General features: G+C 41.0%; 3 protein-coding genes across 5 annotated transcripts; 2 read left to right on the top strand and 1 right to left on the bottom strand.

The window, feature by feature from the left end:
- The first annotated feature begins 57 nt into the window (after positions 1 to 57).
- Positions 58 to 10865, top strand: leng8 (leukocyte receptor cluster (LRC) member 8). The gene is made up of 15 exons (XM_062400209.1): positions 58 to 393; positions 1694 to 1826; positions 2364 to 2513; positions 2694 to 2771; positions 3166 to 3580; positions 3896 to 4067; positions 4456 to 4626; positions 4878 to 5126; positions 5217 to 5381; positions 5749 to 6034; positions 6206 to 6307; positions 6421 to 6489; positions 6569 to 6698; positions 6804 to 7011; positions 7101 to 10865. The coding sequence occupies exons 1-15, from the start codon at positions 353 to 355 to the stop codon at positions 7261 to 7263; spliced, it is 2532 nt and encodes an 843-aa protein (XP_062256193.1). The 5' UTR covers positions 58 to 352; the 3' UTR covers positions 7264 to 10865.
- Positions 10866 to 12535: 1670 nt separating this feature from the next.
- Positions 12536 to 24712, bottom strand: rbfox1l (RNA binding fox-1 homolog 1, like). 2 transcript variants are annotated; one of them, XM_062400210.1, is made up of 12 exons: positions 24287 to 24712; positions 19004 to 19240; positions 15731 to 15910; positions 15559 to 15612; positions 15382 to 15474; positions 15215 to 15284; positions 15057 to 15116; positions 14827 to 14968; positions 14699 to 14738; positions 14512 to 14585; positions 13905 to 13986; positions 12536 to 13790 (listed from the first exon to the last, which is right to left on the bottom strand). In XM_062400210.1, exons 1-12 carry the CDS (start codon positions 24371 to 24373, stop codon positions 13746 to 13748), a joined length of 1164 nt encoding a protein of 387 aa, XP_062256194.1. In that variant the 5' UTR covers positions 24374 to 24712; the 3' UTR covers positions 12536 to 13745. The 2 variants fall into 2 exon arrangements, with proteins under 2 accessions (XP_062256194.1, XP_062256195.1); XM_062400211.1 differs by having other exon boundaries at positions 14512 to 14579; positions 24287 to 24711.
- A 760-nt stretch (positions 24713 to 25472) lies between these two features.
- On the top strand, positions 25473 to 27828 carry rps9 (ribosomal protein S9). 2 transcript variants are annotated; one of them, XR_009923841.1, is made up of 6 exons: positions 25473 to 25528; positions 26169 to 26281; positions 26635 to 26757; positions 26937 to 27123; positions 27224 to 27375; positions 27578 to 27715. XR_009923841.1 is itself a non-coding variant. In XM_062399445.1 (5 exons), the coding sequence occupies exons 2-5, from the start codon at positions 26185 to 26187 to the stop codon at positions 27753 to 27755; spliced, it is 585 nt and encodes a 194-aa protein (XP_062255429.1). In that variant the 5' UTR covers positions 25473 to 25528; positions 26169 to 26184; the 3' UTR covers positions 27756 to 27828. The 2 variants fall into 2 exon arrangements, 1 of the variants encoding a protein (XP_062255429.1); XM_062399445.1 differs by lacking the exon at positions 27224 to 27375 and having other exon boundaries at positions 27578 to 27828.
- The last annotated feature ends 65 nt before the right edge of the window (positions 27829 to 27893 follow it).

Here is a 27893-nt window from a genome sequence, read left to right as displayed (position 1 = left end):
TCAGCCTCTGATACAAAGACAGTATGCATTTTTATGACGTACCCTGGGCTTCATCAGCCATTTTGTGTCCCGCACAACCTGCTCAGACGGAGACGAGGATCCAGCGAAGCTCAAGTGTTAATGTTAACTGACATTTCTTATTTTAATCTGCGTTTAAAGTCTACAAGAGTTTGGTTTGTAGGTGGCGTTGTTCGCGGTTGTCTGGCTGAGTTGATTGTCACCGGACGGTTGACAGTCGTGTCGGACTTCATCTTGTTTACCATCAACTGTAGCAGAAGAGCTAACGTCGTTAGCTCGGTCGCTAGCCCGCGCAGTGCTAGCGTTAGCTTCGTAACGCTAAATCTGTGGCGAAATGGCGGCCAACAAGACACAATCGGCACCAGCGAGTAACTGGTAGGTCGCTTTCCCTCGTCTCGTAACAAGCTGTAGGGTTGATAACCACATGCTATTGACTCGTAGGACAGTCAATACACTGTGTGGTAGAAGGTGATACCTAATATAATCTTGAGTAGATGGTAATTAGCTGAGCTCAGGGTGTGTAAAAGTGTTAGCATACCTAGCTACACACAGGCCGTAGGGCTAACTTCTCTATTTTTCTACTTGTTTGTGTGCGAGTGGCAACCACCGTCAGGATAAGTGTTAATGTGTCTGTATTGAGGTCATATCATCTCTAATAAGGGTCGGTGCTCTGGTCTCAATCCTTCAAACTTTGAAAGTTACACCCGTTTAAATTCATAACAACTTTATTTGATCCCAGAGTGCAATTCTAAGGTACATGGAGCATGTCAACGGGACACGGACAGTTAAAAATCAGTGCAGTATACTACAATGATTAAGTAAGAGAAGTGTATGTAAAGGGAGGGAGAACATTATAACAGCTGTGAAAACTGATTGTAAGAACGTAGATAAACACTGAGTGATTAAAGTGATCAGAGTGGTTTGAGGTAGGTAATACACTCATGTATTATGTGCAGTTAAAGTGAATAAGAATATATCTACAGGTACTTAAATACAGACACTTATGAATACATATATGTGTAGCAGATGCATGTGTATACAGATAATGAACAGAGAAGGTGAATACTGATGCTGAAGAATATATTTATAGGATCGGAATTTCTATTTTAGCATATGATTTTATATATATATATATATATATATATGCATGAACAGCCCTGGGAAAAAAGGTTGCCCCTTTCTGGGTCCTTCAGCTTTGGCGGCGAACCCTGTGTGCTGAGGGGAGCCATTTAAACGCTGAAAAGAGAGCCTGTCCTGGGTCTAGAAGAATCTGACTTGCTAACCTCCATGTCTGCTGCTCATAGATATAGTGATCGTCTCAGGGCTTAGAGCAGACTGTGACGGTTGGGTTCGTCCTTTTTTATTTCAATTTCGGAAACACTAAAGAAGACTCTTTTCTACCTGGTGAGGATTTACTTGAGTCCTAATCCAGGGTTTATTGTTGGCGAAGATTGTGGTATAAACAGTGTCCCCTTGCTCGATAGTGTTGTTGCAGGGGGCTCAGTGGAAACTGTGTCCCTGGTTCACTGCTTGATGTTTTTTTGTCACCTTGTTTTCCCTCCTTATGACCACAGTGATGGGGAGAGCAGCTGTACAAATACAATTTATTTTGTGCTGTTGATTGAGTTGGTTTAGATTCTAAAAACACCTTCAATTGTTGTTGTGTGGGTGACAGGTCTTATGCTGGTCCTGATGATGGCCAGGTTCGCGAAAACCCAGAGTGGGAGAAAGCAAGACAAGCACTAGCATCCATTACCAAGAGTCAGAGCGCTGCAAAGGCTACACAAGCCAACCGGACCACAGCAGAGGTGTGTTTTAATCTCTTTGCGTTTCTATTTTAGTTACACCTTACATTGAAATCCCATTTAGGTGATCTGATTACAACATGATGTGTGAAAATGGGGACATCAAAGTAATCTGATCAACCCTGTTTGAAGGTGACCTTTTTATTTACAGTGATTGCATGTATGCTTCCTGACTACATTAAACCTCATCTGTGTGTGCACAAGTACATTTACATGCTGTCAACATCAAGGGTGCAGCTTAACACATCACCAGTACATGCTCATGGATTGTTTTAGTTTTTCTTATATCTACGCTGTACTCTTTCAGCAATCACTTTTCTGTATAACAAACATGCGTTGTTATACAGATTTAATAATCCAAATGGCTAAAGGGTGTTTGTATATAGGTGTGTAAAGTTTGGGAAATTAACTATAAACATGATTTATTTAACATGTTCGCAAATGCATTGGTAATTTGATTCATAATTGTGTTTTTTTACGTTCTTGCGGAATGTTCATTGTAGTCTGACCAAGGCCATTCGTGTACGTGTGTTATTTTAGGTCGGTCAGTTCCAGCCAGCAGTGACTGACTCAGTTCCAATGGCGCTGCAGCCGCAGCCGCAGCAGCAATACTATCCGTGGTACCAACAATCACAGCAGCACTACCCTGGATACACGTACCCCTATAACTATTATTACCCCATGGGTCCAGTAAGTAAAGGACAGAGTTTTGTTCTTATCAAAATGTTATCTCAATGCCTTTTTAATGCATCCACATAAGGCTTGTATGTCTGTGTGATATCAAAAGCTGCGGGTATGGGATGTGGTTTAACAGTTAAAAAATGAAGGTGACAAAAAATGACTGTGGCTTTCCCCCCCCTGAATTTCCAGTATGGAGCTGCATATCCACCAAACCAGTATGGTGTACCCCCAGGGCCTTACCCAGGAAGTCCTCTAGCCAATGGCCAGGTACGTTGCAAATGAATCCAAATATTAAAAATTTGTATTGATTTTGGGAGACAATAATGACATTGTGTGTCTGATCATGGGCCTGAATGAATGATTGAACTTTTTTCTCAACCAAGTGTGAAAAATTGCCTTCGACTCACCAGTAAAACATAAAATCAGACAAAGTCAGATAAATTAGATAAAATGTTATGGTTGCATATTTAAACTATGAGAGAATGAGTGGATGAATATGCTCAGTTGGCTGTGCAATGGCTTCAGATGTGATCTTTTTGTTATATGAAATTTGTTGAAATTGTTTGGTGTAAATCTAAGTGACTTTATCCCTCCTGGGTCTCTGTAACTTATTTTAATGCTTTGTTGTTCCTTTTTCTTCTTTTTTTAAATTTTATTATAGCCTCCTCCAGTGCCTGGAATGGAAGACCAGTCCCCTAGCTACCCCTCTCAACCACAACCCCCTCCCCCTGCTACTCCCCAACCTCCCCAGAGCCCAACCACCTCAGAGAAACCCCCTCCCCCTCCAACCCCACCCATTCCATCCTCTCCCAACTCCCAGTATCCCCCCCCTCCATCACAAAATGCTTACAGTGCCAATAACTCCATGCCATACCCATCTGGTGACCCCAACCAAATGCAACACTATAATCATTCCCAGGGAAGGCCTAACTATGGCCAGGGCTTCCAACCCCAGAGCACCTATCAGTCCTCTCAGAGTAACTCTCAGCAGCCAGGCCAGTATGTACCAGGATTGGGCAGAGGAGAGGCCAACAAAAACCAAACACAAGGACAACAACTGTGGCATCGCATGAAACGTAAGATTTACTCTTTTGTTTACTTGTTTTCGCACGTTTTGTTTGAGTTGTAATGCTCTAATGCTGTTCTTGCTTAATTTCTATTATGTAGCCACAATTGTCATCTGAGGGCAGTAATTATTTGCTTGTTTCTGATATATTTAAAAGGTGTATTAAATCAATATTGTCAGTGCAGCAGGTTTGAGAGGAAGATTTCAGATGGGAGGCAGACAAGATTGTTTAGTGGGATTTCATCCAAATCTCAGTTTATGTTCTACAAAATAATGATAGTTTTTGTTTTTTCATATTTTTATTTTACATTATATGTTTTCTCAGAGGCACCTGGGGCAGGTAGTCTGAAGTTCAATATTCCCAAGAGGCCCTATCAGGTACAGTGTTCTCCAACGTCCAATCAGGCTTTCCCTCCAGGCGAGCAGCCCTCAGGATTAAATCCAGCTCCGTCCTCCCCAGGTTCTGCCAACGCTGCATCTGGAGGTGCGCAGACACGGTAAGAACTGAGAACATTGTGGAGCAGACAAAAAAGCTACCTTTAGACAATCCCTCTTTACTGAAACATTTAACACACTACCATATGGCGTGCGTGTGAAGGCAAATAACCAAATCAGTTGAACTGGGACAATAAACTTTAGACTTTACCTTACCAACTTCCTGGTTCAAAGTCTGTGCAATATTTCATTGAACTGATGTGCACAAAAATAAAGGGCTGAACACAGCCAACAATAAGTTGAATTGAAATATAATGCAAGTAAATGATTGAGTTAACTTTCAAACTGTTTCCATGACAAGCCATAAGCTAGGTTTTGACTTGGTCTTTTTTGATTGTTATAATATATATATAAATATATAATATGTTTACTTTAAATTCCTCACTCCAGGCCCCAGGACTGGCCCCAAGCAATGAAGGAATATGTGCAGCGCTGTTTTACAGCATGTGAGACAGAGGAAGACAAAGATCGCACCGAGAAAACGCTGAAGGAAGTCCTGCAGGATCGATTAAAGGACGGCTCTGCTTACACCATTGACTGGAATCGTGAGCCACTGCCAGAGTGAGTTTTGTTGTGGTATAGTGCTTTTTGTGTATGTTAATTGTTGTCTCGCAAGTCATAGTATAGCAAAAAATATGAATTTGCAATACTTAGATATTGTGAGTTTAGTACTGAGGTGAATTCTTGTTGAAACTTTAACCAACTTCAATATAATTTAATGCTCTGAACATTTTTGGATTTCTGTGACTTGTTGATTATGTTGCCTGCAGGTTGAATAGGCATTAACATATAGATCTTTGTTTGTTTTTTAGACTAAGAGCCAAGCAGTCTCGTTGGGAAGCTGTCTCTTCCCTGAGGTCCTCAGATGGCTCAAATGGCCGTGGTGGAAGTACAGTGGCTGCATCTTTGAGAGGCAGGGCCGGAGGACAGAGGCTGGGCCACTACAGGAATATATTTTCTCAAAGGAGTCCATCCTCTAGTTCCTCCCGTTCCTCCTCCCGCTCTCCATCCCCCTCTCATGGCCGACACAGGGACCGCAGCAACCAAAGGCATAGGAGAAGGTAACCCACTGTTTCTCATGTGTTTTTCTTGATAACTGGAGACACCAAGTGTAGTTATTTTCTAAATGTTTTGTTTCTCTGTGCTTTCAGTGATTCTGGCTCACAATCAGACAGCAGCATCTCCAGTGACCTTCGTAGTCAAATTTCAAGACGAGGTCAGAAAGGAGCCCGTGGTCGTGGTAATGACCGAGATAGAGGCAGAGGGGGTGGAGAGAGAGGAAGAGGAAGAGGAGGAAAAGCCAATAGAGGAAGACGGTAAATTTCTAGATATTTTAATATAAAAATCATGTTGAACCATTTTATTAAACCCCTAGATTTCATTGATTTACTAGAGGGAAAAAAACAAAACACAGTAAAAAATTAAATAAACACAAACAAAAAAATACAAAAGTACAGTATCATCTCTGCACATTGATGCAGAATATCTAGCCTGGAAACAAAAATGGACCATACACGTGAAACTTTAAATCAGATAGACAAATGTGTTCCTCAAATGTGAGGTGTCTGGTTCTTATGTTTTCTCCTTTTATAAAAGACAAAGTAAAAGAAAATGTTTGTTCAGTTTTGTTTACCCTGTGCCATGGGGACAGCCCCGTTAATAACCATTTACCTCTTCTCCCAGAAACATGGAAGAAACTGGTGGAAAAAAGAGGAAAGGAGGAAATGCCGGTCTGGATTTCCATGACCCCAACAGAGAAGCCAAGAAACAGAGCAGAGCCGCTCGTTTCCACAAGCAGCTCCGTTTAGAGCCCCTGGTTCTCTCTGTCAATACAGTAGACCTGCCTAATGGTACACAGGAGGGCCTGAGCTGGGAGGACTGTCCCATTGTGGGAACATGTCAGGACATCACAAAGCACTACCTGAGGCTCACTTGTGCCCCTGACCCCTCCACTGTGCGCCCTGTGCACGTAAGTTTTCATTATTTCTAAATAGAAGTCAGTTTTCCCCCCCCAATATTATTCAGAGAAAAAGGGAGGCGTAAGGGGACAAAACCTTGTTATGAGTGGATATTTCTAAGTGTGTACATCAAAGACCATAAGAATCCAGACTTTGATATATAAGGTTTATTTTCCACGCAGGTGCTGAGAAAATCTCTGCAGGTTGTGAAACTTGACTGGAAAAACAACCAGGACTACACTTACGCCTGTGAGCAGATGAAGTCCATACGACAAGACCTCACGGTTGGCTACTTTCATTTGTCTTTCAATCTTGATCTTTTTAAATGTTAACTTTTATCTGCCTGGGTTTTTCTTGTATTTATTTTATTATTCTTCTGTTTATCCTCACTGTCCAGGTCCAGGGAGTTAGAACAGACTTCACAGTGGAAGTGTACGAGTGTCATGCACGTATTGCTCTCGAAAAGGTGAGTCTCTTGACCTCTGGCAGAGCTGCACAGCTAAAAGTAACTGGATTTTCATACTGTGAATATTTCTCGTCTTTAGGGAGACCATGAAGAGTTCAATCAGTGCCAGACCCAGCTGAAGGCCTTGTACAAGGACCATCCCTCCGAGAACATAGGAGAGTTTACGGCATATAGGTTGCTGTATTACATCTTCACCAAAAACTCTGGCGGTAGGCCCACGTTGTCTTTTTATTCACTATTTCACATCACACGTGTTGTCAGTGTTTATTCGTTATTTCATCACATTTTAACGCTGACCTTTCATTTTCCTCCAGATCTGACCACTGAGTTGGTGTACTTGACCCCGACATTGCAGGCAGATAAGTGTGTGGCTCATGCTCTTGCAGTCCGAGCTGCCTGGGCATTAGGAAACTTTCGCCGTTTCTTTAAGCTCTACCTGGAAGCACCACGAATGGCCTCATATCTCATTGACAAGTTTGTAGAGAGGGAAAGAAAGGTTGCTCTTCGGGCCTTATTTAAATCGTAAGTCATGCTGAAGCCTCATGTATTCTCACATTGTAGCACCTCCTAACGTGCGCTGACCTTGTATTTCTGTGTTTCTATGTCTGCAGGTTCAGGCCTGACTTGCCAGTCGAATATGTGCAGTCCAGTCTGGGCTTCACTTGTTTAGATTCCTGTGTGACCTTTCTTACTGGGCTAGGTGTCACCTTCACCCCCTATGACTCCCAAAAGATAGACTGTAAAACCAGCACCACAGCTTTGGCTGCCTCCTGAGTGTGTGGGTGGATTAGCAGAATGTGGGGAGAACCTCATGGATACTTACATATTCACTGCACTGCACTTTAGTCACCTTAGTCAGTTCAGATAAGATTCAGATTAACACCTTTACCAGCCCCATTGAGAAGGAAACATTCTAACACGCTGCTGAGAGAATGAGATTTCAGGATACAGGGTTAATTATCTGACACTCCGATAAGAACAGTTTCAAACATGAGGGAGAATATTTGCACACTCAAACTATTGCCAGATATTCTGATTCCCAACTTAACACAATAATTGTGATGCCAGAAAAGTGAATCAACAGTTCAGATTTGGAAAAGTCATGTAGTCTCAGCACTTAGAGGCCAAGAACAAGATCAGGGTGCCTCCCCCTCCCTCCATGGTTCCTGTTCCTTTACGGCCATCAGGTGTCACAGCTAACAGTGTTCTGTTGTGTGTTTTCCTTCCTCAAGTCAACAGCTCCAAGGCCTGAAGATTCAAGCCATGTCAATCAAAAAGGGAAATGCACAGCTCTTCTTCAAGTCACTTATCCGGTAATCTCTTGGTTGAAGTCAAGCCGATCGTTGAATCAAGTCAACGTCACATTATCCCCTCAGAGACTGTGAGACGGCCAGGTGAGAAGATGCAGTTTGTCTGCAAGAAGAAGTGGTGGTTTGTATGTCCTGCCCTGCCTCCCATTTCCTCCATGTATGATCTGCAACAAGCGGCTCATCCCGTTCCTTCTCCCCAACACATGCCATTTCAAAACGACGGACTGAAGTCTAAAGTCACCAGGTTGTGTTCAGAACTGTTAAACCGCTTGGTCAGTTATGAAATGGTATTCCAGCATTGGGAAGAAGTCTCAACCTGTTGAGCATTGACTCTGTATGATAAAGGATACAGGCCAGTGTTCTACATCAAGGGTGTGTCGTCGCTCCTCCACATCCTGGAAGCTAAACGCCATCTCAAGGATCTAAGCAGCTTGAGGCAGAAAGGAAAACCTGTTTCCATCATCCTAGGGTAGAAGCTCCGGTCTGCATCTGGAATCCAGCACACCCTGGTCATCACAGCAGAGTGCACCAGTGATGACACCTTAACTTCACCAGCTAAGAGCGCCTGGAGGGGAAACGTGCTGCTGCTTCTCAAAGGAGTAACGAGTGGTTTGTATGCTACATCTGCTGTTGGTATTCACATGGCTGGTAAGAAAAAAGGGACTTCTCTGAAAGGCGATGGATGACGACATCTCTTCTGTGTTTTTTTTTTTTTTAGTATTGTGTAAAAATTTTGGAACAGCAATATGAATTATTCTCTTGAAGAAAAACACTCATCTTTCATAAGAAAATGTCAGACTGAAGAAAAGATTGAAGGAAGATCCCAGACTGTTTCAATGACATGATCAAGTAATTGAAATCAAAAGACATTATTTTTAAACTATCTGAGCTCAAATGTGTAGCTTTTCTGGTACAGACCAGTTTCCTTGATGTGGCAGTGAAATCGTAGCAGGCTTCCATCTCTCTGACTCAGCACATTTTCCTCTTCAGGTATGTGACATGAGGGTGCCTAGATAGAAACTCGCCTGAAATTTAAAAACACAAATTGGTACAGTCCCTCATTAATTGAGTTGTGGTCTTTAACAGTTTTAGTAACTATGGAAGAAAGATTGATGTGGTAAATGTCTTTGGTAGAACTGACCAGGGCACAAGTTGGATGCAGGCTTTTTGTAAAAAAAACTCTTATGTAAATATTGTATGATAATGATTTCATTTCAGTTAATAGATTGTTTTTTTCACACATGGGTAAGTGTGAAGGTTTTTTCCACTGAGTTTCTCAAAACTATGTGAATATGTAAAGTTAAATACAGATGGGTCTGAATTGGATTGTGTGCACTGTCTTTAACATCAGTACAGTGGTTTACAAATGTCATTGGTAGTTTTTCCCTGTGAAATATCATAAACCAAATTTTGGCCAGATGTTATGATCCCTTCATGAGAAAACATTTTAAACTTAATCCCTTCTTGTTAAGTAGCATAGATTTTTCATCAAGTTGGCAACGTGATTGTTTAAACCTGGATGTGTGTCAAAGTGTTGTGCAATGACAATGATCTCAACATGTTTTCTTTCTTCCCCTACCTTCATCTACCTGACCTCTGTCATCTTTACTGTCCCCCCCCTCACTCCCCAAACCTCTCTCACAAACCACCAGACGTCTCGTTCTCCAGCTCACAGCACTGCTGCATTGCAGGAGCCCAGAAAAGTGGGCGAACCTCCTCCAGATGCAGCCGGAGAGAGAGAGAGAGAGAGAATTGTGAGCAAAATCCAAGTCTGGTGCTCAAGTTGAAGCTGTACAGCTGATCTGTGGGAGCCTCACGTAATGAAATGTAATGAAAATGATGATCTTCTGCTGCAGATGTGATTTTTCAGCTTAGTCCAGATATTTCAACACGTTTGCTTGTACTGTGAGATGCCTGTTTAGATTTAGACTCTGTTTTAATGGAAGTCATAATGTGCTTTTCTGTTTGTCCAGACACATTTGTAGTTTATTTTTCTATTTTCTTCTTTTTTTTTCCTCCAGTCTGATGTTTCGCTATTTAGTTTTTTTTCCTTTCAACTTATTAATTTATTGCCAGGAATCCTTAGGCCTGTGTTTGCTTGAACAGATTTACGTGAATCAGAGTTGATTATTGCAGAGAGTTTTTCCCTCATAATCTTGAATGTGTCTGCACATACAGAACAAATCTTTTTCCAACATTTAAAAAAAAAAAAAAACACCTTTCTCTGGTATCTAGGCAAAGTTTCTATTTTGAAAAGTGCTGGTGTGTGCCTCCATCCTCCGATTCCCCTTTCAGTAGCGTCACATGTGATAAGCGTGTTGACTGTGATTGTGCGTTTCCTTAGGCTTGTATAAATGTGCACTTTCTACACAGGGTTGAAGCGTGTACTTGTGATGTCTCAGGTTGAAACAGACCAGGAAGTTCACTTTATTATTATTTCTTTTAAATAGTAAATTCACCCCAGATAACTAACAATACACATTTAATTTGGATGTCCCCCCCCCCCCCCGATACCCGAGTCATGTTTTCAGTATTTTTTGCTCCCTTGTTTTGCTGTACATCTCCCATCAGTCTGTAACTTCTTCGTTGATACGTCACTCTGGAAGAACTCTCATGTCTCTCTTCACCTCAGCTCAGTTCATTTCCTCCCATTTCCCCTATTTAACTTCATTAAGTTGAGTCGATCTCGTTTCTGTTCTCACCTTCTCTCACTCCGTCTCCCTGCATGCTTTCCTCCCTTCTTCTCCTCCAAAACTAAACACTATTGGTTCTATTCTCATTCTCCTCCTTTCCCTAAATGTTGTTGAGTTTGTTTGTGACTGTTTGCCAGGTGCAACTAGAGTCACTCTCACTAGTAAGTATTGTATTGCTTCTGCAATGCTTGGATAGTTTATGTTGCAGCTCACTAACAACTGAAGGTTTATCTGCAAACACCCAACCCTCATCCCTCACTTCCCCTTGCCTCTACAGATCTAATATGACAAACTGCCATTTTGTAAATATTGTGTACATAATATCTTTTGAAAAAAATCTAATAAAGGGCAAAATAATGTGGTTATGGAGTAATTGTGTCTGTATTTGTTGTCTTTTTGGTTGACAGGGGCTGTGCTTATTAACCAACAGGCATCATGTCTCAAGTCAGTTCTCACAAGGCAAGCTGAAACAAAATGAAATGTAATAACTAATATCTATAATACAATAATTTTCATCATACTTACCAATTGGAAGTGACTGCACAACAATGGTGAAAATACAAGATGTGAAACAAAACGGAGCAGTTGTAAAATGAGACGCCAGACATCAAGTTTTGCATCAACAGTTTATTGTGGAAGGAGGAAAACCAAATCAACTTATTAAAGTTTGCAATGAACACTTCCTGCATAAAACTATAATTTGACCGCTTCGTTCAAGGTAAAACACAACCTTTAAGTTATGAATGGAGTAGTTGGTAGGAAAAGTATTTAATGTCAGACAGGAATACATTAAGAAAAGCTGAAATAAGATAAGAAAAATGAAATGATAGAAAGAAGAGCGGATACAGAAGCATAGAGAAAATGTCAAATTAAAAGCGATAAGTTGAAAGAAGAATTGAGCTCATGCGGGTTAGATTTACAAGGAAAAGTTAAGCTACTGGAAAGAGCAGAAAGGAGTAAAGAAAATTGGAAAAGCAGCAGAAGAAGATTAAAAGTTCAAAGCTCTTAGCAGAAAGTGCACTCAAAGTGGCAAAGAATAAAAATAATCTTTTAATTGGATGAAACAGTAATATACAAAACCTCTGGCTCGAACTCTTTTGAAGGTTTATGTTTGATTTGACATAGATTTAGATCTTTTTCATTTTCAACACTTAGAGTAACATCACCTTTAAAAGATGCATGTTGGTTTATTTGTCTCTAGAAGACCACGGTTTCTTGTGTTTTACAATAAATCATTCAATCAAATAAACTAAATTCAACAACTTAGGCTGCAAAATACATATTTCAATTATATATAATTATTTTATTTTGTTGTTGTTGAGTCAGTTTTAAAGGAAATAAAGCCTGACTGTCCAGACAGAAAAAGAGCTAAGAGATAGAGGAATATTAACTATATTTCAAAAAGACAGAAGAACTACTCAGGAAAGAGAAATTAGGAAAAACAGCTGAAAAACTAGCTCAGTCTTACCATATATACAGTGTAAAGTCAGACAGGACAGAGGGAAAGAAGCAGAAAAAACTAGGAGCTGATAATAAAGAGAGATCTATATACAGGAGCAGAAAAGAGAAATGAGAAGAGGAAACTAAGCATATAGCAAAAAGAGAGAAGTCAGAAGCAAATGTTTGAAAAAAAAGATGCTCAAAGAAAAGTTCAATAGCAGGAAGAGAGATTTCAATCTGTGACACTAAGTATAACTACTGCAGAGCAGAATAAAGCGAGAGAATGACAGGAGGAGTTCACACAGAGTAGAGAGAGAAAACAGAGGATAGACTGAGAAGAAAAAGAAGGAAACAAGGCAGATTGCATGTAAACTGGAGGAAAAGTACAAGTAGAAAGCAGAAAACAGAAGCAATAAATAGAAGGAAAGATGCTGATTCATTTTGTGATGAGGTGAAAGCCTCAGTCAAAATTGAAATGAAGGAAATCAGGGCCTCTTGGTGAAAAAAATCGATCTAAAGAGGCAAAGCAAATGATAAGAAATGGAAAAAAAGGAACCGAATGGAAAACCGATAGACTAGAATAAAGGACAGAGAAAAAGAAAAGAGAGAAAACAGTTTTATTCAAAGGTGTAAATGTGAAGCTCAGCAGAAAAGAGTGCAACAAACACGAAGACAAAGCCAAGAGGAAACCATCAACACGAGAAGTCTTTCAGCAGATTTGAGCGAGGGAGCAGAGAATATACAGGAAACAGAGAAAGAAACAAGGCGAAGAACAGAAGAGAATAATGAAATTCTTACACGGTGAGATTTTATCTGTCTTTTCAGCAGAAAAGTTCTAGAAACCGAGGATTTTAATCCTCAGTCTGTGAAGCCAACAGCAAAACACTGCTTCTCACTGCAGCTAGCGCTGAGAATAAAGCCGGGATAAAAGCAACTCAGTAAAATCAAACTTCCCTGGATGAACACAAGTAAGATAAATATTTAAAAGAACCTGGAAAAAGTAACTCAAAGCTCTGGATACAGGCCCCAGGCTCGCCAGGCAGTGAGGTACAGAGCCACGCAAACAGAAACTAGTTAGAATTCATGGAAAGGAAAAGAAAACTCTGCAGGATTAAAGATCAGAGAAAAAGAAACAAGGTCTATGTGTGAAAAGCTTAAAGTGAACGAGAGGTAGATTGTTAGAGAAAAGGCAAAGAGAACAAAAATGGTGAAATTCCAAACTACATCCAGACAAACATTAGTTGTGTGTTTGTAAAACCAGTGTCATGGCTGTCTCTGGGTTCAGTGTTGATGCATGACCCTCTCTCATATGCTCCCACACACACGCACGCACACACACTCAAACACACATGTAAATACTTGTCATTTGAAAATTAGTCCTTTAACATTGTACAGTTTGACCCGGGAAAACTTGACAAACCCCAGACACGAATCCCCAAAGTCTTTCTCACAGTATTTTTCTCAGCAGCTACCTACTTCTCTACTGTTTAACTCTTCAAATTTAGAAAACAATCATCCGTTAAAGGCTTTAAGCATCTGTTTATATATCTATATCTATATAAATATTACATATCATGCTCTTCCATGTGCTGAGTTTTCCTTGTGGAGAGCAACTGGTTCCTACAGTATTTACAACTTCCGGCAGCTGAGTCTCCCGGGGGGAGAGGTGAGTGCGATGGAGGCAGGAGGTAAAAACCACTTCCACGTTCAGTATAAGGATCTCATAAACTGTCCTGTGTCCACGGATCAGCCAATCCCAGAGTCCCAAGAGAGACAAACACCAGCCTCTCTCTCCCCCCGCTGCTGGGGGGCCTCAGTATGGGGTGAAGCGGTTGTATCCTCCTCTGTACAAACTGGCCTGTTGACAGATCAGTACAGCAGGTGTTAGCGCAGATGTACCAACACAGCTTTAAACAGCAACTGCAGTGTGTGTGTGTGTTAGTGTGTGTGTGTGTGTTTTGACTCCACTCACCATTGTTCCGACTCCATATGTCGTCGTTGGTCCGACTGTGTGGTGGTAGGGGTCTGCGGCTGCTGTGAACACCCGTCCATATCTGGACAAAGACAGATGTAAATATCACACATGTCATGATGGAGGCCGCTGCCAGGATGGTCCCACAGGAAGTTCTGACTAACAAACAGCCGCCTTCAGTCCACTGCCATGTTCAACCCTGCTGCACACTCAGAAATGCAAAACTATTAGATTTTAATGAAGCACATTATGAAAGCCACAATGGGAACTTGTAGATTGAAAGAGACTTTACATGTAATTTAAGCAATGAAAAAATACAAAGGACATTCTTGATGGGAGCTATTAACTTGGACGACATATTTCCTTCAGTGAATATTAAAAAATATATTTTAGTTCTACCACACATCGCAATTGTAATGATGATGAGAATTTGTCACATTTAGTGAAGATGTGTTGCAAGTGATATGTGATATGTCTCCATTCGCGGGAGAAACCGAGTTTCAACATCTATCCAGCAGATCTAATGGTACATCACTGTTTTATTTCAACATTTCAGGTGTTGTTGTGAGGAACACATTGATGACTGATATGATATTTATCTACCTACCCATCACTGTAAGTCGCTGTGGCAGGAGATGCTGATTGAGCCATTCTATACGCTGCTGGATATCCACCCTGGTACAAATTCAGACAGAGACATACAGGATATTTACTGATTTCCAACAACAGTGTGATTTGATGGATGGATGAAAAGATGGATTGACGGAGTGTAAGAAAAAAGCACAGATACTTACATAGACCTCTGGTCCATACAGTCCGTCCTGGTATACAACCCTGAAACCAAACGAGTAAAAACAATATTCAGTGATTTGTAGTGAATGAATTAATCGTTGACCTGACACCACAGGACTCAGACTCTTACCCAGGGTAGGCGGGGACAGCAGCAGTGGGTGTGGCTGCAGCTGCCGAGCGAATCGTGTTGTAGACGGCTCGACCTCGACCACGCAGGGGAGAGCCCCGGTAGGCCAAGGTGGGAGCCGCGACAGGGTACGGGAAACCGGCAACTGCATAAAACAAAGAACAATACATTTAATTATCAATGGTAAATTGTACGGATCTGAAAAAAGCGATAAAGTTGATAAGTCTAGTCACCTGTATAGAGCTCAGGTGCATACATTGCTCCCATGACAGGATTGATCTTCCATCCAGAAGCTGCACAGAAGAAAAAACATTGTTGGAAGCTGAAACTTCCCAGAATCCCTCAGTCCTAAAAAGCAGAAATGTGCGTTTATTAACAAGTTGCGTCTTACTTGAAATTTCCCCGTTCACCAGAGGCGTTGTGGGCTTCTTGGTCACTACTCTTGCAGTGGCATTGTTAACCTGAGGAGACAAAGAATAACAATAAAGCAGCGATAAAAAGGGGATTTTACAGGATAATCATGTGGAAAACCTACAAATGTTGGTAAATCTCACTGACCTCAATCTTTCTCCCTTCCACGATTGTTCCGTTGAGCTTCTCTCGGGCTCGGTCCGCCTCAGCCGCGCTCTCGAAGGTGACGAATCCAAAGCCCTTCAGGTTTGTATGATCTTATGGTTATTTTCCTTATGTCTCTTCATTATGTATTCTTCTCAATTTTGTTTCTGTGACACTCACCTTGGACCCCCTCTCATTGAAGATGATTTCCACATCTAGGATCTTGCCAAACTGCTGCAGGTGTGAGACGGATGGATTTTGGAATAACAGTAATTAGTGTTTATGATAATTGCATCCATATGACAAATCTGTGTATTGTTATTATCTGTAGTGTATAGGATGAACTTCATACCCCAAACATCTGGCGGAGGTCTGGGTCTCTGAAGCGGAACGGGATGTTGGAGACGTGGAGGCGTTTGGGTTGGGCCTTACCTGACCCCTCGTCGTCACTTCCACTTCCTGCCCCGCCTCCCGACGACACGGACACACTCAGAGACTGGGGGTCAGAGGTCACGGGTACCAAAGCGTCCTCCTGACAGCGAGAAAGTATGAAATAGAAGGAGGAGGACGAAAAGGGACAAAAGGAAGGGTTGCCAGCGCGTGGACCAAAGAAGAACGAACGTGAGGGAAGGAACACACGAGAACGTAGAGATGGAAAACAAACAATGGGGAGAATGAGACAGATGTGAGGAAGAATGGGGAGAGGGCATCAGTAGAAAAGCAAAAAAAGAAAAGAGGGTAGAATAATCATTTCAATTCTATTGAGCAAAATCTGTCAGAGGGTTTCTGCTGTGTGTAAAAGTTCAGTCGCGTAAGCATCACATGGCATTAGGCAAAGATAACGTCCATGAAGTCAAGTGATCCAAACCAAAATCCAAAGAGCATTCAGCAACCAGTGATCCCTCTCAGGCAAATGTGAGGAGCCGTGAAAGGGCTCCATTTTTAGTGAGGCGTCTTAAATACATGCCTGTCCTTTGAGTATATAATACGGATTAAATATCCAACAATTAACTGCACTCACTCCAGCTGAGGCAATTAGGGTTAAACATGAAAGTTCCTCTGAAAAACAATACAGTGCTTCATATTATCTCATTTCATCTAAACAATAATCTGTAAAATACATATAAAACTACGGTAATAATAAACAAATGAAAACTGCCTCATGCAAAAGAAAAGAAAATCAAGGACTAATGTGCCAAAACCAAAACATTCACTATCCCACAATGCACCACGATGCTAGTGTGTGCGTGTGTACAGGTTTGTGTTTGTCAACCAGCATCATCAACTATTGCATAAACAGAGTTAAAAAAAAAATTAAGACGAGTGAATGAGTCTGGACGAGAATAAGAGAAAGAAAAGGCAAAAAGAAAAGAATAGAAAGTACAGCGAGCTTCAGCAAAGAGAGAGAGAAAAGACAGGGAGCAACGTAAAAAAAAAAAAGTAACAGGAAATAGTAAAAAAAAGGTCAAATGTATTGGAAACAAGAGTTGCAGTCCCAAGTATTAGCATTGTAGTACCAAGAGGCAGATAAAGAGTGGGGAGGCCTCGGTGCAGCTGTGAAACCAAAGTACACAAGGCAAAGAAGGTGCGCAGAAAGCTTGAAAAGGAAGAGGTGATGGGGGAGTGGGGGAGAGATCTACACTTAACGTTCCACAAGGGTCAGTTTGGGAGGAGGGGGGGGGGATCACGGTGCTGCTTTTCTGCCAAAGGTTAAAGGTCATTTGTCACCGGGCATAATTAATACTTGGGGATTGACAGAGAAAAGGCACAGACACACACACTCACAGAGGGAAGTGTTTCACAAACACAAACACACACACAGGCCGCTGCTGTGTTACACTACAGCGAGCGGCCGCGGGGAACTACAGTGAAGACGTCACATCCACCCACACACACAGACACAGGTTGGAGGGGAGGGGGAGACGGGGAGAGAGGGTTGAGTTGGGCAGTGGTGTCAAGTCACGATGCAGATTTGTGTTTCTGGACCTGAGCGATATCTCATTGGGGGGAAGGGGCTCATCTGGTCAGCCTCCCCCTTTCCCCCCCTCCCTCCATGGCGATGTCTCAACTTTTCAGCGCGGAGCCGAGTATGTCAGGGGCTCTAGTAATAAAATATATAGATGGGGCCACAAAACACCATTTATGAGAGGAGGAAGCAGAGAGATGTGCTGCAGCGACAGGACGCAGAGTCGGCCTGCCATATTGCTCATGTCATATCCTAAACTGCAAAAAAACATGTGTCTAAAGTAAGTTCTTAATTTAGTAAAACTCGAAAACAATATGTCAGTATCTTTTTAAATTCTACTCATGGATTTACCAGCAATAAGCATCATTAAAATAAGTGCTATTTCACATTATTATTGATGCACTTATTTATTCATCTTATCGTTGTACACTGAAAGAGATCATTGTTAGCCAGCTTAAAGCAATAACATGAAAATGAATGAAAGTTAATCTCTATCAACACAATTGCAAAATGTTATCAATTGAAGTTATTAACTAGGTTGGTGTGAATTTTTTTTTTTTTTATCTATAATCATCTATAAAAATGCATAATAAAAAAAATTCCAATCATAAAACACAAAAGGTAACAATTAACTGGTGACTATCGCTGTCAGATAAAAATAGTGGAATTAAATGTAGAAGACTATAAGCAAAAAGTATAAAAAGTTGAAGCACTCAGAAAGTACATGTACCTCAAAAAATGTTCTTAAGTAAAGTAAATAAGTAAATGTACTTAGTTACTTCCCACCACCAGAAATAATCTTGCTGCACTGACAGATCACTGAAAAAGAAAAGTGTTGGAACAACTTAAAAAATTACTTGTTAACACATAAGATGGATTAGAGTTATTGAGTGACTAAATATAACTTGGTTGCTTCAGTTTGAACCAAATAATACAAGTTAATTAATTTCTGTGAATTTTTTTTTTTTAAGTTGGTCCAACAATTTTCTTTTTTTCATTGCAAAAAAACTTTTTGGAGACTAAACCATAGTGGAGAACAAACATCAAACTTCAGTTAACATCTCGAGTCGATCACATTTATTGACTTTATCTGTAAAAACCTCTCATGTTACCTCTTGAAGCAAACTGTGATTTCTTGATTCTTGTTTTTCTTGGGCTGAACCCTCATGGGAAATGAAATGTAATTTAAGGTAACTCCTTTTTCAACCTTTATGGAAATCTTTTGTTTTTGAAATGGAAGAAAAACCCCAACATTACATCTTCTACTTGACTGTGAAGCGTCAGCATCGAGTCAAACTCGGATCTTGAAAGCTGACCTGTTCTAATGGTAGCTAAATAAGACACAGGGGAGACGGAAGAGGGGGGATTCGTTTTCAACAACAAACCCCCTCTCAGCTGCCCCCCCCCCCCCCCACACACACACACACACACTTAACTGCACTGAGTGTGAGCTGCATTCCCATACATGGACACATCAGGGGTTCTCTAAATATAGAGGGAAACTCTATCTGGCCATGTTCCTCTCATGGGACCTATGGACGCACTACCTGTCACAGCAGGGTTTGTTGCCACATTAGCTTCTGGAAGAACATGTTCTGTTGGGACGTGAAGGTTTTGTCATCATGTGTATTCATGAACATCTTTACAAACTGCTCTTACCGCGGATCCGGACGTCAGCGCCTCGGCACCTTCGAGCTGAGGGCCCTGATAGATTCTGAGTTGGTGATGCTCTGCATACTCTGTGCCGGCATGTACAGAGGTGAAGTCCAGGGGGGGCAGTCTGCCCGCAGAGGTCGGCGGACCTTGACCCGGTGGGGGGTAAGAGGGAGGCTGGGCGTAGACCTGAGATAGGGCTGGGTCGCCGCTGCCCGGGCCGGCCTCCTGGGTGGCACCTCCCTGATGAGGAGAGAGAAGAGGGAGGGGGGGATGAGGATAATGTGAGACTAAACATGATGAGTTTCTCTGTTTTAACAATATGTTGGAATAAAGGACTAAATGTCATAGTTATTATCATATAATGTAGGTTGATCACAAATAAACATACTTTAGCATGACTGAAGGGTCACACCTCTGATTTTACACATAATCATCAGGTTACAATTCAAAGGGAATACAAGTCAACTGGTATAAGTACTTGAATCAGGTTTTCTGGGGCTCTGGAGGACCATTTCTCAAATTTGAGACAAACATGTCAATAGGGTTTTCTTGGATCCTTGAATTCAGACTTGATACTTTTATTTTCTTGATTTGTGATGTTTTGAAGTCTGGGATCCAGGACATTTCTACTGCATAACTTGCACTAGAAACCGAAAATCTTGACATGTCAGACCTTTTGACAACTTTATAAAGAGTCAGACTATTCCAACTTAATGGAAGCATATGTTTAATCTTCCTTGAGAGTCACAACCTTTAAATGTCCACATGCTGTGTAACTTCTAGTAAAAATACTAAGGTACAAATACTAAAAAGAAGAGAATGAAAACTTCTTAAGAACTGAAGATGCTTTTTGTTTGAGAAGTGAAACATCTTGAAGGAACACAAGCAAGTCCAGTAGCCTATGCAAACTTCTGAAGATACAAGGACCTGGATGACTGAGGGTTTTCAGAGATTTACTAAAATGAAAAGAATCTCTAACAGCTACAGCAAAAACAATCTGTAGATTCAAAGAAGAGTTTCAAAATTTACTGCTTTTTCATTGTAAAGTGACTTTTTTAGTTTTAGACAACAAAACTAGTGGCTTTTTTACTATATCTGACATTTTACATATGAAACGGTCAGGCAGATAATGAAAAATCCATATCCAGATCAATCTAGCTAATGTTTTAGCCTTTCTAACAACCATCACATATTAAGAGAAACATCTGGACAGCACAGCCTCTCTTTCCTCTCATCATGTTGTTCTTTCATTCTGTCTGATGTGGTTTAACAAACCAAACTCAAACTTTGTTAAGAAATCAAAAAGAAAAACATTGGAAACACATGAGTACATGTGAGAAAAGACCCAAACCACAGAAGAATAGAGAGATGAAAACCATCCTGTACGGCCTCAATACAAAAGGTGAATTTGCAGGTTAGGAACTAAAAGCATAGTCTTACCCCTTTACTGCATTCCTCAATCTCTGATGCATTGTCCGACAACTGCCTCATGTTATAGTGAACGCCAGCTGACCACCCGCCCACTGCTCCAGCACTTCTGCTCACCCACCAATCACATCAAATGATGGCAGGGGCAAAAGGGAGCAGGGGGCCACGCCAGCTGTGGTCATCTGTAACTGTCAATCACCTCGCTGCCCACACCCACCCATGCTGTCTTCACTTTACAAACCTACACACCTACACACCTACACACACACACACACACACATACACACACACACACACACACACACTCACACATGTTTCCTCTGAGAATAAAAACCCAAATGGTTCTATTACTTTACAGAGACATGTTTTAAATCACCGACTACATTTCAATAACATTAATGATATGTGGATATGCTTATTTGCCTTAAAAAAAAACAGAGGAATCAAATTGTAAAATAGGGTCTTATATTTTCAGGTTTGAGGACCTCATGCTCAAACACAAATAATTATGAACAGTCCTCTGAGGAAGTAAAGCACCCCAGCACAGATAAGCCCTTACTGGGGGATACGGTATAGTAAGCAGAGTAACGACTTTAAAATTTGGAATTACTGGTACTTTCACTCATCATTTTGTACCTTAATGTTTAGTGGAACCTAATATTTTTGCTGTGACACATTTATCCGGCAACTGCAGCTGCTGCTTACCACACTGGAACATGAAATAACCCTTTAAGATGCAGCTGTTGTTAGTTCAATCTAATGTAAACGTTTCAGGGACCATGATGAAACCGCCTTGGCTCTACATGACATTATCTAAAACTTTGTTACAAAAGAAAAGAACAGAGAACTTTCTTCAGCCTGTGAATAAACATACAATAATCGAAATTTACCAAAAAATTATCCCTTCTCAACACGAAATATAACCTCCCGACTTAACTTTTATAGACATTTTAATGATGTCTGGTTCTTGAGTATTTTTCCACTGCGTCATCAATACGTTCAGGCACATGAAGGATTAGAGAAGCACTATCTCTACATCTCGTGTTGCCTTACAGACAAAATACCACAACTTTGCCAGCCAGCATCGGGATTTAGAAAGGATCTGTTATAATTAAATCTCCGTCCTCTGTCGTCTCATTATGTCTCATATATCTCATATATCTCTCAATGAGCTGTCTCACTTTAGACGTGTGATAAATTAGATATATGCAGATGCTGGTAAACATGTGTGGGAGGAAAATTGGAAGAAGCAGGGCCGCAGAAACAAGATGGATTCTCTAAATCACATTCACTGAAGTAATGTTGTGTGTAGCCAGCAACAATGTAGACAACTAGAGAGTCTCACAGCTCAGACTGGACAGTAATAAAACACCAGGGGTCTGATGCAATGCTCAGCATTCGTGAGTTGAGGAACTGTTTACCTGTGTTCAACCACTGAAGAAAGAAACAGGTGTGGGAGTTAAATGCACTGAAACTATGTGACTGTGGTGAATACGGTTTAATTTTTGTACATAACTGTTTATCCTGTTCTGCTGTTAATAATATGATTATATATGTAGATACGTACATCATAAGATGTACTGCACATACTCATCCATCCCACACATGAATATTCATCCAGTATTTCTTATTTGTTTCTTAAATTAATTTGTTCAGTTGTCCTGGTCCTCGCCACTTGCTGTGTGTCCATTTGTCATTTATGTTGAATGCTGATTCGGATGCTGTGTTTTTTTTAACACAGAAAAAAACCTGGACTGGAACGTGTCTCTTGCTGCTCGGTGAGACTGAAGTTACAGCACAGAACTGTTCATCATGTGCTGCAGGACATATTGTAACTTAAAAATACCTGGCTTTCTAATTGTTATCAGAATTCTGGAGAGGTTGTGACCTTTGTTTGAGACGCTAACTCCATCATACAATAGTTTAGTCATTTACTAGAGGCATGAACTATCAGTCTGGATCATGTTCCCGACGCTAACTTTTGCCTGGGTCCTGTTTATCTCAAGAAAACTGAGATAGAAAGTGTTAAATAAGTGAAGATAACACAATCTGTTGTTTCCTCCAGCCTCTGTCTGATGGAGTGTGACAGACGCTGTGTCCCCTTCTCCTCCTCCCTACAGGCTTTTTTTGATTTCCATTTGTTCCCTGTTTCTCTCGTCTCCCTTCTCAGCTGTCAGCTCGTGGTCAGAGGTCAACAGCTCTGAGCCAGGTGCCTGCTGGGACAGCTGCAGGAGGATTTACGCACAGACGACACTGACTGCAGATGTGGCCTTTTAGTAGCCGCCAAGCTACACATGCTGGCAACAGGAAACTAATGGTTCAAACTTTCATCCGTTATCTTGGCCCTGATTTCTCCTACACAGGTTTCTGCATGAAGTGCATTTATACAGATTAATATATTTTTAAGAAGGAAGAGAGACAGGAAACACTTTGGAAACAGACAAAAACAACAGCGACATGTTTTATGATTGGTTGCTCCGACAGAATACTACTATAAAATCAAAAGGGACGGTGCACTTCAATCAAACTACCACAAACTTGGTTAACTTAATTTTATAGTGCCAGCATATTTTACAGAATAAACTCCCTCATCAAATAAAAAAATCATTAAATGAATCAAGATGTCATCATAAACATGTTAGTCAGTAAAGTACAGTGAAGGCCTCAGCCCTCCTTGATGAAGGACTCTTTGTACTGAAACATGATCCAGTGAGGACAAGAAGGTTAATGAAAGCATGATCTTCTTTAAACAGGAACCTGGCTTGGAAATTCTATCTATTATATTGTCATAATTATTCTTATTTTGGTTCCAGTCACACATACTTTTCTGTCCACCTTAAGTCTCTATCAAATTAATTATTCTGTAGTAAATATTATTTAGAGGCTAATAAATACACAATATTTAAAGGGACAATTGTGAAGGTGAGTTCACACGAGGCCAGTTTCACACTGGTTTAAAAACAGTAACTGCAGAAAACAAGATAGGTGTCAGAATCTCCTCCTCTGATTATCAGGACAGCTAAAAATACAGCTGGTGTGAAGCACAGAGACAAGGTAGAGAAATACCAGACGCATGGTGGCATTACTGGTATGTCAGGGACATTTACACACTTACACACACAAATACACACTCACACACACACACACACACACACTTGTATAGCCTGCTGGCATCACCACGACAAGTGAACTAAAGATAACCCTCCACATATCATTAGTATTGACTACATTAGATATTTCCCAATCAGGGGACTTTGTCCCGCTCCCATCAGGTCTCTTTGGTTTTAACTTCCTCTTATCTCCTCTGTGAATGAGATGTCATGTCACTATTAAGAAAAACATCACTAATCTGAAGTACATTCAAGATGTGTCTCACTGAGTCAAGGCCATTTTCTGTTTTCTCTGATTTTGAATTCCTCCTCCCTACTGGGATGATGTATCGATATATGTATCGATTATTGGCTCTAATGAGACGGATTTCTAATTTACCATGAAAAAATCATTCAAAGTAGAAATTTGTTGTTATCTTGAGGAAAAAAGAACATTTTAACATGTCAGCAAGGAGTTTTGTAACTTTTCGCAACCAATTGATTAATAAGTTGGTGCTGGCGACTAATTGGATGACCTAAAATACTTGTTGGTTGCTTCTCATTCACATATGGGTTTTATTTGAATTCCATTCATGTAATGGCATCTCTAGTTTCTCAGTTCCTATCCCGGAATTGTGAGGCACCATAGAAAGAGGCTTCAAGGCTCCCGGGTGTCTGACAGGCAGCACCTTTGACAACGCTGGCTTGTAAAGACAAACATTTGAGCAAGATTTTTGAGTTTACACAGAAAACGAAGGAGAGTTTTTACCTGAACTATGCCGGGGTAGCATGTGGGCGTCTGTTGGTAGACAGGCAGTCCATAAGGCTGGAGAATCATAGTGGGCGATGAGAGCATAGCCCAAAAGCTACGCACAAGGAGATAGGGAACGGTGGAAGATGGGAGGAAGAGGAGAAGGAGAGCAGGGGGGAGAGGAAGGCTTGATATTCACACAGGAGAGCAGGCAACCAGCTAGTGAAAAAAAGGAGAAGAAAAAATCCCAACAGGAGAAAGGAGCAGATCCAAGAAGGTGAGAGGGAAGAAGCTTGAGATTCTGTTTAACCTTAGCAGTGAGTCAAAGGTGAAAATACAGAGAGGATTCCACAAAACACCCGGGGTCCTGTCAGGAAAACACAGGATATAAGGCAATGAAAGAGAAAGCAAGTGAGCTTCTGTGTGTCCATCAGTTGATCGTGCAGCCTGACAGACAGAAACACATGCTCAGGGTCCCATTTCAGAGTTATATAAATAGTCCCCCATGTCCTTCTCGCTGAGTTTACCACCTTACCTCCCTCACTCACAAACACTTTGTCATCAGATGTTTTCTTACAGCTTGTTACACATGTAAGAACATTCAGGCCTCGGCAGACGAGGGAAGTTCGCTGAACTCAAACTCCTTGTGTATCATAAAGATATAATCCTCTCCATTAAGTCTAGCAGTCGACAGTCTTTTATTATTTTAATTATATTTTTGGCAAACATGCAGAAACAAATCTATTGAAATTTAAAACAAATAAATAAAGGACTAAATAGTTAAAATGAACAGAGGAACAAATAAATGCAGTTAACTGAGGGAAAAGTTTATTTATTAAATTCTGCATTTATCTATTCAAGTCTTTCTACATTAATTCATTCATTTATTTATCCAGCACATGTATTTATATTCATTTTTCACATATCCAGAACCACAACTACCAGAATTAGAAGGAAACAATATCTATATAAACAAATAAAAGCAGACCTAACTGTGTAAATACGTAAATAAATGAAAACAATTAGGTTAAGTGAGGGAAAAGGTACTTATTTAATTGTTATCTTGCAAATTCTGTTCTTTCAGCACTGTGCTCTTAACCTCCAACATCTGTGACCAACAGGGGGCGAAAACACTGACGCTCCAACTTCCGTTACGGTGCAGAAGGGCATGATGGGATATGTAGTGCGTGCGTCGTGCCCTATAAATAAAATGAGACTTCCTGTTACGTTCTCTTTACTGCTCCAGCCTGAGCGAGACAGGTACGACGATCGGCCTCCAGCTGCACAACCACACAGAAACACGAGTTTAGAAGTATTTTCATCTACAAAAGTTAGTGGGTAGAACAGGGAACCAGATGTTCTTTGCAGAACGCGTATTTTAAACCGCCTGTTTGGCATTTTGTGGTTGTTTGTTAGAGGGAAAGGCTAAGTGGGCTAAGCTAACGTTAGCTTATACCGGTGGGAAACGTGGTGGTGCTGCGGCCTGGTCGTATGGCTGACAGACTGCGGGCTTCTAACGCTTATTGACATAATTTCTACAACTTCTTAATACATTTAATGTGTGTTTTTTAATAGTGTTAACTCAAACTTGTATGTTTCATTACTCACGATCTCCGAGATTCTGACATTAAGCTAGCTATTCAGGCGGTTTTAAGTCGATCTATTTAAAAGTTATTGAATAACTTTTAATGTTCTTACCCATATCACGTAGTTAAAAATGTCTACGTTTACTGAGCAGTCAATGTTTATAAGTCATGTACGATGGTTAATTCAATATGAAATTTAGATGTAAAGATACGGTTATGATTACAACTATTTTGGCAGAATTACTCGCAGGATATTCACTCTCCTCATTGTGTGTACTCTGGCTAACTTTGTTTCCGATGTCCTCGTGTTGCAGGCACTTCTAAGCCGCCATGCCCGTTGCCAGGAGTTGGGTTTGTCGCAAGACTTATGTCACCCCCCGCCGTCCCTTCGAGAAGTCCCGTCTCGACCAGGAGTTGAAGCTCATTGGTATGCTGTGATTTTTATTGATTTCAACACTGTTCAATTTAAGTAGTAAAGCCGTATTCTTCCTTTTTTGGCTCTACTGAAGTAAAGTCCACACTGCATTTATCATAAGGTTGGCCGATGATTACATAATCAACTGACAGACTCTCTATGGTGTCAAGAATTCCTCGTGAATGAGGCCAAAACTGTAGATTTAATAACTCACACAGAATGTCCTTAGCACTGTAAGTCAAAGGTGTCTCTGGTTTTTAGGTGTCTGGTGATTTTATTGATATCAACAGTATTCAATTTGAGAAGTAAATATCTATTTTTCCTTATTTGTCTTAACTGAAGTTGCAATCTGTTCTTCTCCCAAGGCGAGTATGGTCTGAGGAACAAGCGTGAGGTGTGGAGGGTCAAGTTCACCCTGGCCAAGATCCGCAAAGCTGCCAGAGAGCTGCTGACTCTGGACGAGAAGGAACCCAAGCGTCTGTTTGAAGGTAAACTAACAAGTCCACACTGCATTTATCATTAGGTTGGCCGATGATTACATAATCAACTGACAGACTCTCTATGGTGTCAAGAATTCCTCGTGAATGAGGCCAAACTGTAAATTTAAGTACCATACACAAAATGTCTTTGGAACTGTAAGTCAATGGCGTCTCTGTGGTTTTTCCAGGTAATGCTTTGCTCAGGCGTCTGGTGAGGATCGGTGTGCTCGATGAGGGTAAGATGAAGCTCGATTACATCCTGGGCCTGAAGGTTGAAGATTTCTTGGAGAGGAGGCTGCAGACACAGGTCTTCAAGCTTGGACTCGCCAAGAGCATCCACCATGCCCGTGTCCTCATCCGCCAGAGGCACATCCGGTAAGCTTCAAGGCTCCTGCGGAACAAATGGCAAACATAAAAGGGTGTTAAGTCTTCTTGGGGACTCACAAGAAACTCTTGCTGCTTCCTGTTCCATCAGAGGACCGCCAGCTTGTAACACTGTCCCATGAGGTCAGATATACATTTCAGTAAGGTCACTTCGGTATCAAAACCGTATACCTTGTCAATAGACATTGCCCAGAGCCAATCCTACTGCGGGCTCAGACTGTGCCTCTGTGGTGTGGCTGTCAGGTAAGGTACAGGGGATTGCACCTCGGGCAATTGTAGTGCTCATTTAATACCCTTTGCTATAAACAGGCTGATTTAAGATTTTCTGTCAGTCCTTTTTGAAATAAAAGATGATGGATTGCATTAGATGGTAAATGCTTGAAATTAAAGTTGAGATACTGTGTCCCTTTGTCAACCAATTAAATGTTTCTTTCTCTCTTGGCAGTGTGCGCAAGCAGGTGGTGAACATCCCCTCCTTCGTGGTGCGCCTGGACAGCCAGAAGCACATCGACTTCTCCCTGAGGTCGCCATACGGTGGCGGACGCCCAGGCCGCGTCAAGAGAAAGAACGCCAAGAAGGGCCAGGGTGGAGCTGGAGGAGCTGATGATGAGGAAGAGGATTAAGAAGGATCTCCTCCACGGACTGTGTTGAAACAACCTGTTTTCAATAAAAAAAATATTTTCTTTGACCAGAAAACTGACTTGTGTCTTGTTTGTTAATAGTTATAAATCATATTTTGATGTTTATAAATTATGTATTTT

This window comes from Platichthys flesus, chromosome 11, assembly GCF_949316205.1.
Source record: "Platichthys flesus chromosome 11, fPlaFle2.1, whole genome shotgun sequence".
Taxonomy (NCBI): Eukaryota; Metazoa; Chordata; class Actinopteri; order Pleuronectiformes; family Pleuronectidae; genus Platichthys; species Platichthys flesus.
The sequence above is the reverse complement of the archived record's forward strand: the minus strand, read 5'-3'. Positions and strand labels throughout refer to the sequence as shown.

Excerpts from the sequence above, each read along its gene's own strand:
- leng8 (XM_062400209.1), top strand. The coding sequence starts at position 353 with ATGGCGGCCAACAAGACACAATCGGCACCAGCGAGTAACTG. Across the intron at positions 4,627-4,877 it reads AATCGTGAGCCACTGCCAGA|ACTAAGAGCCAAGCAGTCTC; the intron begins GTGAGTTTTGTT and ends TTTGTTTTTTAG. Across the intron at positions 7,012-7,100 it reads CTTCGGGCCTTATTTAAATC|GTTCAGGCCTGACTTGCCAG; the intron begins GTAAGTCATGCT and ends CTATGTCTGCAG.
- rps9 (XM_062399445.1), top strand. The coding sequence starts at position 26,185 with ATGCCCGTTGCCAGGAGTTGGGTTTGTCGCAAGACTTATGTCACCCCC. Across the intron at positions 26,282-26,634 it reads CCAGGAGTTGAAGCTCATTG|GCGAGTATGGTCTGAGGAAC; the intron begins GTATGCTGTGAT and ends TCTTCTCCCAAG. Across the intron at positions 26,758-26,936 it reads ACCCAAGCGTCTGTTTGAAG|GTAATGCTTTGCTCAGGCGT; the intron begins GTAAACTAACAA and ends TGGTTTTTCCAG.
- rbfox1l (XM_062400210.1), bottom strand. The coding sequence starts at position 24,373 with ATGCTCTCATCGCCCACTATGATTCTCCAGCCTTATGGACTGCCTGTC. Across the intron at positions 15,911-19,003 it reads CGCTGACGTCCGGATCCGCG|GAGGACGCTTTGGTACCCGT; the intron begins GTAAGAGCAGTT and ends TCTCGCTGTCAG. Across the intron at positions 14,586-14,698 it reads TGTATGGACCAGAGGTCTAT|TACCAGGGTGGATATCCAGC; the intron begins GTAAGTATCTGT and ends TGTCTGAATTTG.